The 13,160-nt window shown below is 37.2% G+C and overlaps 1 protein-coding gene across 1 annotated transcript in view; it reads left to right on the top strand.

The window, feature by feature from the left end:
• The window catches only part of STXBP4 (syntaxin binding protein 4), a 66,137-nt gene that overhangs the window by 925 nt on the left and 52,052 nt on the right, over positions 1–13,160 (top strand). Inside the window, exons 2-7 of the mRNA XM_082293961.1 lie at positions 1,021–1,139; positions 8,405–8,478; positions 8,663–8,758; positions 9,739–9,808; positions 10,624–10,698; positions 12,699–12,784. Of these exons, the coding sequence (XP_082150087.1) occupies positions 1,102–1,139; positions 8,405–8,478; positions 8,663–8,758; positions 9,739–9,808; positions 10,624–10,698; positions 12,699–12,784 (439 nt within the window). The 5' untranslated portion in view covers positions 1,021–1,101. The remainder of the gene's footprint in view (positions 1–1,020; positions 1,140–8,404; positions 8,479–8,662; positions 8,759–9,738; positions 9,809–10,623; positions 10,699–12,698; positions 12,785–13,160) is intronic.

The following is a 13,160-nucleotide window of genomic DNA, read 5'->3' on the forward strand; positions in this document are numbered from 1 at the left end:
TGTGTTTAGATGCCTGGTTTTTTGATCCTTTAGCGAGCAAAACCTGAAAACGTTTGCTGTAGGAGCATTTGTGGTATTCCAAAGTGCATTTAACATCTTTTTCACACAAGATAATATGGACATGCAGGAATTAGTGTGGTTTTGTGGAGGCTGACCACCTGGGCATTCTGCTGTATCTTGGCCACGTTTTGTGGTGTGACACTGGTGCCAGGAGGACCTGTGCTGTCTTTGCCTGTGTGTTGGGAGAGTTCCTTGTCCCTCTTGTCTTGGAAATAATTCCTGTTCTGGGTTGTGGCATGTAAGGGTTCAGCAGTGTACCTCACAAGGTCAGGAGGATTTGCTGCTACTGATATAAACAGGTATTTTTTCCATTAATGCTTTTGTTGCAGTTTTTGAAATGATTGTAGTTCAGTACATCCAGGGTTGTATTTCTTGTCAACCTGTTGTATGTACTAATAAAAATACAACGTGAATTTCTGGGGGTTTTGCTACATTAGTGGTGTGTAAGCCCATTTTGTGTGTTTTGGCCTGTTCTACATACTTCATGTGAGACGTTCAGAGACAGTAAATACCAGATAGTAAATTAAAAAAACATGAGAAAACAAGACACACAGAACACCTTATCATGTTGCAAGTAACATTCCCTTTCCAAGTAACTTTCAATGAAAAAAAAAAAAAAAAGAGATTGTCTTTGCCTTCAGCAGTTACATTACTTCATCTTAGAATTGTAATCGGTTCTTTCCTTTTTTAGAAGATTTTAATCACAAGGGATTCAGGTTTACCCTAATTTCTGCCTTATAAGTTAAGAAGAAATTAGGATGTGAAATGTTTTGATACTACCTGCAGCAAAGTCCAAGTCGTTAACTGTTTTCAGCAATGAATTGTATCCGTTTTGTAATGGCAGTTGTCTTTTTCCAGTTTGATTTCAACTAGTCAGTAATAAGATTGTTTTCAGTGTCTGAAAATTAAAATGGCCATGTAAATTTCAGAAAGTTGTTTCTCCTTTTTTGTTTTCTGCAGTTTTGATCCTGGGTAGGAGCCTGTTCTTCATGTGTCAGAACTCTTCATTTTGAACTTTTACTTAAATAAGCTTCTAAGAAGATGTCCAGTACAGATCCCCTCACAAATACAGAGAAGGAGTAAGTACTCTTTTTTGCCTAGATGCAGAAATACAATTACTGGATTACAATGTGAAAATTCTTGCAGTTTCATTGGTAGGACCTTGCTTTGATGAAGTCTTAAAGAAAAATAACTTTCATATTAAAGCAGGCTGCAGTAACATCGTAGAAGAGCTGACACCAACACCAGTGAATTTACACATTAAGGGAGGAAATGTCCCTTAAGCTTTTCATTAAGTTAATCAGCACTTGGTTGGGACTAGTTTTGTAGAGATAAAACCCTGCATAGAGATTTCTTAATTTAATGCTTCTGAAGTATGAAAACATACTTGTATATAGTAGATCACTTCCTTGTACGTCTGCGGTACCTGCAGTAGCACAAGATATGGTATGGAGGTTTTGTGTCACAGTGCGTTAATTTTTCAGAATACTCTGTCTCTATACCTTTAATATTTAATACGTAGTGCTTAGGAACCATCATATTTTTACCAATATCATGGGATATAAAATAATAATTGTATTGATTCTATAAAACATAATGTTATCCACTTAAGAGTTGGATCAGATTCTGAATGTCAAATCAAATGGATTCAGTCATGATTGAAAACTGTAACTCCAGACCGTTCCCAAACTGCCAAATAACCACGCCAATGCTGTCATCAAAACCAGAACTAAAACCTCTTGCTGGACTGATCATGTTTGTTGTACTTGTGCAATAGAATCCAGCAAAGAGTATTCAGAAAAATTGTAAAACAATTTAGCATAGATTTAGAATTATGCCACCTCATAAATAACTTGATTATTTTGAAAAACAAAACCACATAACATTTAAAAAAAACTAACTTGCTTTTCTGGGACCTGAAGAAGGCAACACTCTGCTTGGCTGATGGAAATTCGGGGTACAGGATCACAAAGATACATCTTTAAGACAGCTGTGGCTTGCTAGAGTCATGTGAAAGATGAGTAGTTTACATGAGTAGTTCCTAGCTCACTGTATTCCAAAGGCAGTTTTTCACATAAGAGATGAACAGGAAAGGCACCTATAACTGCACTTCAGCTACATGCTGATGGCAGACTGTAATTTTCTGTACTTTTATTTTTTATGGGAGATGGTCTCGATGCTTCCAAGAATGGACTTGGTTATATTTTAACTGAGGTTTACCTAAACTTTGAATCATACTTTCCTTTTCTGCACAGGGTTAGCCTCTAACCATTCCTGCTTCTCCACTATTACAATGTTGCCCAAGCTTTTTTCAGGCTTAACAATTGCCATATAATGACATATGTTTTCTTTTAATCTTTATAACCTAATCAGCAAAATGTATTTTGAATAATGAGTGGGTTTGGATGGATCATATTGAGTGCTCATCCATGATATTTGATACAGCATTCCTTTGCCTGTAGTCCTTAAAATCTGAATTTAGGGTTAGTGAACCTGAAAGGCTACAGTTGCATATGGATTTGTATAGGATTTTTGTAAAAGGCCTTTGGTTTATTTATAACAAAAAAGATCCTGTGAATCAAACGTCCAAAGATTTTGCAGATCTTTTTGTCATCTTCTAAATTACCCTGTAATCCATCTCAGTTGCTAAAGCATTGCAAAACGTCCCATGGGAAAGGCAGGTTGTAATTACAAATGTTGCCAGAATGGAATAGTTTTCCAGCTGTTTGGAAAGGAATAGTACTTAATAACAAATGGTAACTCTTGAAAATTTAGTTTTACTCATTTATACTAAATTTCATGGAGTTTTGAGTTACAATTTTCCTAGACCTTTCTGTAAGTAAAAAGTAACTTGTGTTCTTCTGAGCATGTTCTTGAAAGGCAAAGGAATTGCAAGAGAAGAAATGATGCTGTTGTTCATTAAAAGCAGGACAGCAACAGAATTTGAAGGTAAAGAGGGATAGAAGCCTCGGGGGTGAGTTCAGGAAGCTGAACAAAGCACAGTTTACTCTGAAGAAGGGATGGAGGAGCAAGTGATGTATTACTGGTAATAACTCTAATAAAATGGGAGCAGTAAGTTTAATACTACTTTATATCTGCTTAAGTTGTTCAGAAGTTTGTCGTGTCTGGTTTAATAAAAATAACTTTCTGCTTTTTAACAAGGAAAATGCAGAGCCTTGAGCCATGTGTTAATTGAGGGGTTTCTGTAGCAGAAAATGTGACATTGGTTGGTCTGAGTGATGTATTTTGACAAATGCTCCTGATACTGATACCATAAATTGAACTCCACTGTTGTTAAGATAAGAGGTAGTTTTGTTGGAGAAGAACTGTTGGTATTTTATCTTCTGTAACCTTGCCTAGAGCCAATCTAATTGATACGAGGCTTAAAATACCAATGGCTTTTGTGTAGTTCCAGTAGCACCAGCAGAGTGAACTGATTGAGAAAAGGCTATGAAGGGGCAAATTTTCATCTCTGTATGGATGTGATCACTGTTCCAGTGGGGCTTTTCACATTTTGGAAACTGGGAAGGCTGCTTTATGTTCCCATTTCCATCTCTGATCTGCTCCTTAATCTGTGGTGTCACTCTGCCCCTTCTGTGTGTGCATTGCAGGCTCTCAGGACTGACCTCTCTCTATTTGAACACTGTTCAGCACGTTGTCTCTCGGCAAAGGGATCCTTTCCCCAGAAGGATTATCTGCTAATGAAACCACAGTCACTGCAGCTTTAAAAAAAAAAGGTGCCTGAGATAAGCATTTGCATTCCTGGCATAGCAGAGCCCTCCTGCTGCATGGCTCCAGACCTGACAGATGCCGTCTGATCCCAGGGTTGCTCTTGGCTAGAGAGGATTCACCTGTCTACTTAAAGCCCTTAGTGAATGCAGGGTAGTTGAGTTTAATTTCAAGCTGCAGTCTTACCATCTTTTAGAGAGAGGGGGAGTAGTAGGGGTGCTTCTTCTGAGGCAAGCCTGGAAGAAAATGGTCATTAACCAAAATGGTGTCAGGTGTTCACAATTTCTGAAAATGTGCATCTCTCTGCAAGACCAAGCCTCTTGTCAGCAAGGTCTGCCCTCTGGGAACAGGGGTGATATATTTGACTCTGTCTTATTCTCAGTGTAATGACATAAATTTGGCAGTTTTATTTCCTTTCACAGAAAAGCACATCAGCTTCCATTTCTAGGGAAAATATATAACCCAAGTTCTCTGTTGACTTTTGGCTGCTGTTTATCGAAAGTCTACAAACCAAGTTAGATCATGGCACAGGCCAATACCATGATTGAGAATGAAAAGTAATAGCATAATGGCATTCATTTCATTAATACTTTCAGTCTGCTTTGTTGGCTTTCCCTTTTGTGTGGCTGTGCATAATCCAGTCTGCTAGGAAGATTGCTTTAGAAAGGTCATGAATTACTGCTTTTGACCTTGTTTGCAGGGAGCATGTAAATAAATTTTTGGAAGAGCAGGAGGAAATCAGTTTCTTTTAATCATCTCATTTGCCTTTGGCTGCTGGGATCTAGACTGCTTAATCACAGTGTAGTAAATTTTCTCCTTTGCATTTATCAGTCTTAAAAGTTGCTCTAAATGGCCATTTCAAAGAGAGAAAAAGTAAGCATTACCTCCCTAGGTGAATTAGTGCATGTGACGCAGAGGCTTTCAGAGAAGATTAAGTAGGCAGAGACGCTCAGCTGGAGCTGTGTTTGGGTTTTTTAGCTGGTAGCAGAAATCATCCTGCTCATAACCTTTATCCGGCTGAACTGGAAACCTCCAGTGTGTTTTGGTTGCATTGTCCTTGTTTTTCCTGGCGTGCTGAAGGATGTCCTTGCTTTCTCCAGGGGCTGAAGATGAACCAGAGCGTTTTGATGGTCTCTCTCTCTTATACTGGTATGCTGAACCATTCAGTTCCGAGGGTATTGCTCTAGTCTGTAATTGGGCAAAGTACATGACAGATAATTTAAAAGCTGTGGGCATTTTCAGCTTCTTTTCATGAACAGCCAGAGTTTATAATTTAGATTTTTCTGTGTCAGTAATATGTGTTTTGTGAGCAAAGTGTATTATTCTTCCATTGATAAAAATAGGTAAATGTTTTATTTCTGCACATAAATGACTAATAATTTCTCAGGAATAGAGATCAGAAGACTATCTGGAGCTGTATGTTCTGATAAGTACTAGAAGAAATAAAACCCAAAGTTGTTGAACTTCCTTGTGTATGCTGCTAAAAAGTAATAGAAGCAGGTTCATTTTAATTGCCCTTACTAGAGCATCTACACAAAATGTTGCACATTTAGCCTGTTAGCATTCCAGGACTTCAGCTGGAGTATTGAGTTTAGTATTTTTTAATGTAAGACAGTTATAGTGTACATTTTGGTGAGTTTTGCTTGTTTATTTCATCTCTTGCCGCACATCTTCTCTATGTGCTAAAACCTTGCTTACAAATACTTTTGCCTGACCTCAAAAAATGAGTTGCAACATCATGTCATCAATAACATGGTTATTTAATTTGCATCTTTTTCTATGAGGAGTTGAATTATTTTTTGTTACTATTGCCAGCTGGTTTAGGAGCCTATTTCCTTATTTATACTGTTCAGCATTTTTCGAATGCTCTGGAGAAGTATTCTAGCATTTCAGGAATATTAAATAATGATGACATAAAATAAATGTTGGATGGATGGGTGCTGAATCCAAGTCATTTTACAGTGAAATTGTTAAAGCTTTGTTTATTTTATAACTATGGCAAGTAGCTTGACTTGAAGATCTAAGTTATATGGGGGAAGAAGACCCCCAACACTGAAAGTCAACTAGATGTGATATGCTAAACAAATTTGGAGCATTTGAAAATCTTTGTCTTTGCTTTTATGGGATAAAGTAATTTTAACTGCACGTACTGGAGGGATTTAGTCTTTAGAGCATAAAGAGACCCGAGTACCTTGTAGAAGTTGTCTGTCCAAAGTGTCAGTTCTTTCTAATTGTAGGTGGCAGCATCACAATTCCAGTGTTTCAGAGATACCTTATTCCTCTCCATTGTGCATTATTAGTTGTATATTCTCTGTATCCTCTTTGTCAGAATCCATTTTATGTTCGTTAGGATCTCTCTTTTGAAAGTAGTGCCTGTTACTTTTGAAAATGTAGATCCTTTCCTATTAACTGGCCTGTACTTAGATTTGATCATATTTCATGATTGTTTTATATGGTAGTATATAAAGAGGTTCTGCAGTTTCTGGTGAGCTCTAAACTTCAGACTTAAAGTCTTGAGATTTGATCTTTTCAGACTTCACCAAAGTAAACCTCTGTGTTGGTTTGTATGAGTTTGAAGTAACTTTTGTTCTTGCTTTTTAATTTTAACAGAAAAACTGCCATGTGAAAAATGCTGAGAGGGGATGGCAGAGCAAGACCAACAGCAGTAGTAGCAAAAGGGAAGAAAGGAAAAAATAGAATAATTGCCTATTTTAAAGATCAGTGTACCTTGTTTAAGATTTCAAAGATGAATACAAGTCAGGACAAAACATGTGTAGTATGCTGTCCTTCCACCTCAAGACAAATTCATGGGATAATTGCAGTGACAGTACTGAGTAGTAATGCAAAATACTCTGTTCTTGTCATGGAGGAGGAGGTTGTCCAGAGGGTAGTCAAAAGCAAATATCAGACTTGGGGATTTGTTCTTCCTTTCAGGCTGTGGTTAAGTAAAAGCAGTTTGGTTCACTGTTAGCCTTACAAAGGATGCCTTGTGCTCTGACATATCATGGTGAGGTCATGTGCAGTCCTGTCAAATACAGATCCAATGCACCGGGTCTTGTTATTTCTTTTTAGCCTATGAAACAAATACTTCAAGAAATACTAAAAATTATACAGTGCTTGAAGCATGGGTTTACTTTTTGCTTCTAAAGGTTATTAGAATTATCAGAATTACTAGGTCTGTTCTTGTAGCCAGCCTTTCCTAAAGCAAAGGCCAATTTTGCAATTATTTGGAAATAGGAGGTTTTGGGGAATCGTTGCTTTTCAAAGCTAGTGCTTATCCCATGATACAAAAAAACCTCATCCAGTTTTCTTCTACAAAACCAAAAGAACTGCAGATGTTCTTTAGAATCTGGATCTCTTGGCTGGTGGTAGAATTTTAACAACATATGGACCTTCTGGATTTCTCTCTTCCTCTGGCACAGCACTTTTTAATGATGTACTCTGGCTTTTGCAGATGTACCCAGTTCCAGGTATGGAGTTCAGGCTGTGTGCTGGATTAGGTTGTGTAGAAGGATTTGGGTCACTGTGTCCTCCACTTTGATCTTCTTTCCCACCCTGCTAATGAATTCTCGTTGTTCCATTTCACTAGCACCCTCTAGAAAATACAACTCTCTCTAATGTAGAACAATATGTAGGTCAAAGCAGAAAAACCTCGGTGGTGCTTCTGCTCTTTTCTAGAAGAGATCTGCTGAGTCGTCTCCAAAAATGATGCAGTGAAAGGACAAAAGAGCTATGATACAACTTACATTTTTTTAACCCATAATTCCTCTAAATGAAAATAAAACCTGGTAAAGGATAATCTGGATATATTGTCATTCTTAACACTCTACGTTGTCAGAGCAGTGTGCTGGTCATGAGTCTGATGGAACTGTAAATTTCAAAACTCTAATTTTATTTGTATTCTTTTTTAATTCTATAGCATGATCAACTGTCCTGAAAATATTCCTCTGCCTTTAGACAATTCCAAGTGCCATCCTGGTGTTTTTCCTTGGGGTGGTGTCCTGGGGTGACTGTATGATACTGTATTCCCTATTGTCTGCCCTATGCCAGGATCAGGCAAAAGATTTTGGAAAGAAGTCTTTTTTACAACAAAGAAAGAAATCAATGTTGAGTGAAGAAATTAGGAGACTTGGGAAAAGATTATGTTCATAAATAGCCACAAAATTATATTTTAGGTATCTTAGGAAATAATTTTATGCACTGGCTTAGCCGTACTTTCGTTCAAATATTCATGACCTGATGAAGACTGATTTTATGGTATGTTTTTATTGCCTAAATGTTAAGGTGGACCAGCTTGCGGAATTTTGTTTATATATAATCACAATCCTTCTATTATTCAAAATGGGATTCACTGTTTAGCCTGAAATGCTTTGGAGGAAAAGGAAGTGAACTCTGTATATTTATTATACCTTTCCATCTGGTATTTGTGATGAGTAGATTGATTTTTGGCTGGGGAGATGGTGGCTCAGAGATATCAAACAATTTGAAGTTGTCAGTGGAGAAAACGGGTTTGGATTTGTATTTGAGTTGAAAACACAGTCACTGAAATTTCTTTTCTATTAACATAGCTCTACCTACATTTCTGTAATTTAATGACTTTTATTTTGTTCCTTAGGACCATTATGGGCCCTCATGGAATTAATCGAGCTGTTCATCGCATCTCTTTCTCTGATTGCCAGAATGGATTAGGTAACTAAGACTGCACATTCTGTTATTCAAAGTAAATCAAACCTAAAAACACCTGGTGAGCTTTGCCAGCTCACACTGGCATCAGGAAAGTTTATTTGGCTTTTATGAATTTGGCTGCAAATACATTTAGCACAGTAGGTGGAATAACCAATTTTTCACTTTTGTCTTTTTGTTTGTTGTGCAGGAGTTAAAATTATTGGAGGTTATCGGGCACAAACAGCAGAAGATTATGGGATTTTCATAAAGAGAATTCTACCTGGAGGGGTTGCTGCTGTAGATAGTAAGAAATTTTAACTTTTTTTCCTACAAACACACTGCATATAAAAAGCTGTCAAAAGAAGTCTTTATTTCACTTTGTGGGTAAGGATATTTAAAATAGTATGGTTTAGTCAGGATCCATGAAGTTTTGGCTTACTTTAAGGTAGAGAAATGAAACATGGACCTCTTGTGGAAGAAGATTTTAATGTGCTCAGGTCTTGAAAATGTGTTCAAATCTAAATATGGCTGGTGAAGGCAATTGGCAATCTTTCAGTGCTGCTGAGTAAGTGTTGAGATGCTGAATCACTTTTAATTTATAAGGTATAAGAGTGAGGTTTCCTGTATAGAACCAGTATTTCTAATTAGTTCTGGTAATTTTTATTACTGTTTTTTTTAATGGTGGTGTGCTGGTGGTTGAGATCAGTATGCAAAGGAGAAATTACACTCAGAGTTTGCAGTAATTAAGCTACAGATTTCCATCCTAGGTTTCTGATGGGATTCCATCTCGTCTTGTGCAATATGATTGCTTAAAGTAATCTGAATCAACTTCAGGTTCCTAAACTTGACATTTTCAGGAGGTTAAAAAATAGAATTGGTTCTAACAAATCTTTTAGCTGACTTTATTAATGTCTAAAACATTAATATATCTACACATGGTAACTTATATTAATGTTAAGAGCAAAATTCAAATAAAAATTTATTCCACAACTGGGAAATACAAATTCTTGTCTCCCAAATTTATGCTGTGTGTAAATAATACAAATAGCTACATAACACTTATTTTCAGTGCCTACTCTGTTGTTAATAAGACTGATTTTTAGTTTCTAGTCTTACCACAATTACCTGTCTTATTTAGGATCAGGTGCCAAGAGTCATAAAGTTTTTTAATGCATTAAGTCACATAAAATTGAAAGGAGAAGCCCTGGTTTTAATACCTGGTTTAATACGATATGTTCACCATTTTCTTGTTGATTCATCAATCACTCTTGGTTTCATTTAAAGGCCGTTTGCTCACTGGGGACCTAATTTTAGATGTCAATGGAGAAAACTTGATTGGAGTAACAAATGAAAGGTATGTTTGTACTGATTCCTGAATGTTTATTAGAGCTTGGAATGTGATATATTGATTATTTTGGACGTTATCAATGACTGATTGAAAGAGCACAACTACCCTGAGATCCTTGGAGTTCAACTGGCAGGTATTTTATCCTATAGATCTAATTCAGCAAAACTGTTGTGGAAAAGTTAAGGATTTTATATGCTTCCATAACACCAGAACCAGCTGGTTTCTTAGTGACACAGATTACAGAATGTGTGTGAAAATAGCAGAAGCGGTTAAAATATGTTTGTAACTATCTGCTGGTTCAGTACTGGTGAATGTAAATGATGGTAGCAATCATGTGATGGCACAATGAAGGGGAAAGAAAAATCTGTAGATGGTTTCTGTAGCTGGATCTTTAAGAGATCAGTGCAGCTTTTAGTGCTGGAGATGGACATTGAAAATTCAAAGAAAAATTGCCGTATGTATTGTTGAGGGAAATCCTGAGCCAGGCACACCTGAGCAGTAGCTTTTGGTGTGTTTGTGTTACTGTTGATCCTGAAGGAGGCCCAGGAAGGCAGCAGGATGGACCAAGGGGGGATGGGGACAGAAGGGAAGGGAAAGAGAGGTCAGTCCCAGTTTGTTGCTGTCAGCAGATGCACCACAGTCTGTCTTCTGCTCTGTTCCCCAGTGCTCACTTTGAGTTTTGCTGCTGAGCTCTTTTCTCTGTATGTGGCTGTGAAAATTAACTACCTTAGCAATTTGTCCATTTTCCTGCTCTTCTAGCACTCCCCACTTCTTGCCAGCATCCTGGTATATTTATTTGGCCTTTTTCTCCCCTCTTCTAGGGCTGTTGACATCTTGAGAACAGCCTCAGCCTCTAATCACATGTCTCTGCTTGTTGCTAGAGATGAAGAAGCAAAGTAAGAGGAAAAATTGTTTTAACCTCAAAACTAATAAAAATCCAGTTCTGTTTCTCTGGGTGGGTGGGTGGGCTTGCATGTATTTTTATTTCAGATTAGTTTTAATTGCAGAATTGCACCACATGTCACATTTTTCTGATGGTATTTGATACCAGTTCATTCTGAGATCACTTGCATCACTTCAAGTAGCAAGCTCAGGCCAGCTTCAGTTTAAAGAGAAGGATTGTAATGTTACGTTTACAGCTAATACCATTAAAAATTATCAGCTGTGATAGTTTTTGAAATAGTTCTCACATTTTAAAATAATGACAAATGAGGACTCCGTTAGAGCTACTACAAAACTATAAGATTTAAACTGGTCTTGCCTTCTGAAAAAAGGCAGATTCAGTTGTGTTTTCCCCCCAGAAGTTTGCTTTTCAATCTCTAATGAGCTTTGAATAGTTTGGATAAGTAGGTTAAACTGTTCACTGCAACAGGTAGTCCAAAATATATTCATTTTAAGGACATTTATGGTAAATATTGCTTTAACTTGACTGTTGGACGTTAAGCATATAAAGCAATATTGGCAGAGAATCATTGGCAATGTGAGAATCCAGGTCTGTATCCCCTTTTGACTTAAATCTCGGGAGAAAACAGCTGTTACGTAACTATTTCTGATAACCGTTGTGAGAGTGTCTGCTGTTACTTGCCATCCCTGGGATGTTCCACTTCCAGAGTAATCTCCCCATAAAGGATTTTCCCCTAAATTCCTTTAGCCTTTTGTCTGAGTTAAGCTTCCTCTTTCTGTTCCTTTATTTTTTTTGTATTTGGCATACATTTAAATCACTCTGTAGCCTCTGATCTCTTGTTTTTTCAGACTGCCTAGATATATGAGGTCCACTCTTAATCTGCTTTTATCTAAAGCATACTGGCCTAGTTCCTGTAAACTCCTTGAATAATTAAAATCCATCAGTCCTTTAACCACTCCAAGGGGGAAGTGCAGTAGCCTGGACAGAATTTGCCACTCCATCCAGTCCCTGACCAGCCACCTGTGAATTCATTTCTTGTGACTTTGCATTCTAGGCTTAAAGTATGTTTGGTTTGCATTCAGCTGTGTTTATGTGTGTGCCCTGGGGCCAGCATTAGTACAATAAATGTTGTCCTTTTTTAAAATAAAGTGCACCCAGGAGTTTTGAACAACCTTCAGCAGGCAAACTGGAATTACCTGGGAATTACTCTCCTTGCAATCAGTTAATTTATTTTCTCTCTGACTAATTCTGTAATATTAAATTGGTGATGTTTCTGGCTTACATCACTCTAGATTATTTATATCTTCTAAATCAGTTATCACTGAGGTAATCAGAGCTCAGATTATAAACTTTTTTTCTTAAATTAGGCTAGATTCAATATCAGATGAATCAAATGTTTTTGTTTTCTCTTTAATGCCTGTCATAGAAGATGTACGTAATTGCCCGTCTGTTACAATATGATTGGTGTCTGCAAGGAACTTCTGCTTTTGATTTTCAGTAGTTAATAAATATTTCTTCTATCCCCTTGTTTTTAAGGAGCCATATCTTTGTCAGTTTCTTCTGGGTTCTTGTTCAATGTAATTGAACTAAAGGCATTCTTTAAAAACATGAGTATGCTATAGATGTATAATCTGATTCCCTCTAATATAAATAAATTGTTCTGGACCGTGGTAGTACCACTGTCTTGTTATCTGTAGTTGATTGCATTACAAGTTTTTAAAGTTTTGCAATTCAGGGTAAAGAGACGCAAAAATCAAGTGTTTTTACTAACAGTCCATTTCATCCACAGTCTGTTGTTTTCCCACCTTTATCCTGCATTACATGATTGATTTTTGCCTTTTCTCACCATTTGACAGGGCCTTCCTCTTTCAGTTGAGGTTAAGCTTCCTTCTCTGAGGAGGAGCAACTGTTCAGCACAAGCAGTGCAGGTTTCACAGGGTTCATTCAAACTAACACCAAATCCTGACAAAGACAATATTTTTATTGGCACAGGAAAGAATTTCATGACCTGATGGATAAGTATGGCTCTCACAGTGACACCAGCTCTGCAAGAAGTTCTCCAACACATCAGTTAGCTGGTGAGAGATCACTTCCAGCCTGAAGCAATCCTGGGGGACAAAATCAGCCTTGGGTGGAATAGAAACTTGTACTTAAAATTCCTGATTTGAGGGGAGGTGTGTTGGAGGAGGTCACTGAAAGTCAGACAAAACACACATGTACCTTGAGGAATTTGTGTGTCAGTTTCCTCAAATCTTAAAATAAATATACTGATGTCTACTTTCAATTTAATTAATGATTTATATGAAAAGTTTTTGGTATTTCTAGCTGAAATGTGCCACAAAATATGAAGAAAAATTTCATCTAGAGCACCATGAATTCTAATCTTTCTGGAAGTGCTGCCTAATTAAGATGCCTTTATATAGCATTGAGGAATTAGTTAGTTGAGATTTTGTA

This window comes from Coloeus monedula, assembly GCF_965178545.1.
Source record: "Coloeus monedula genome assembly, chromosome: 19".
NCBI classification, from domain to species: domain Eukaryota; kingdom Metazoa; phylum Chordata; class Aves; order Passeriformes; family Corvidae; genus Coloeus; species Coloeus monedula.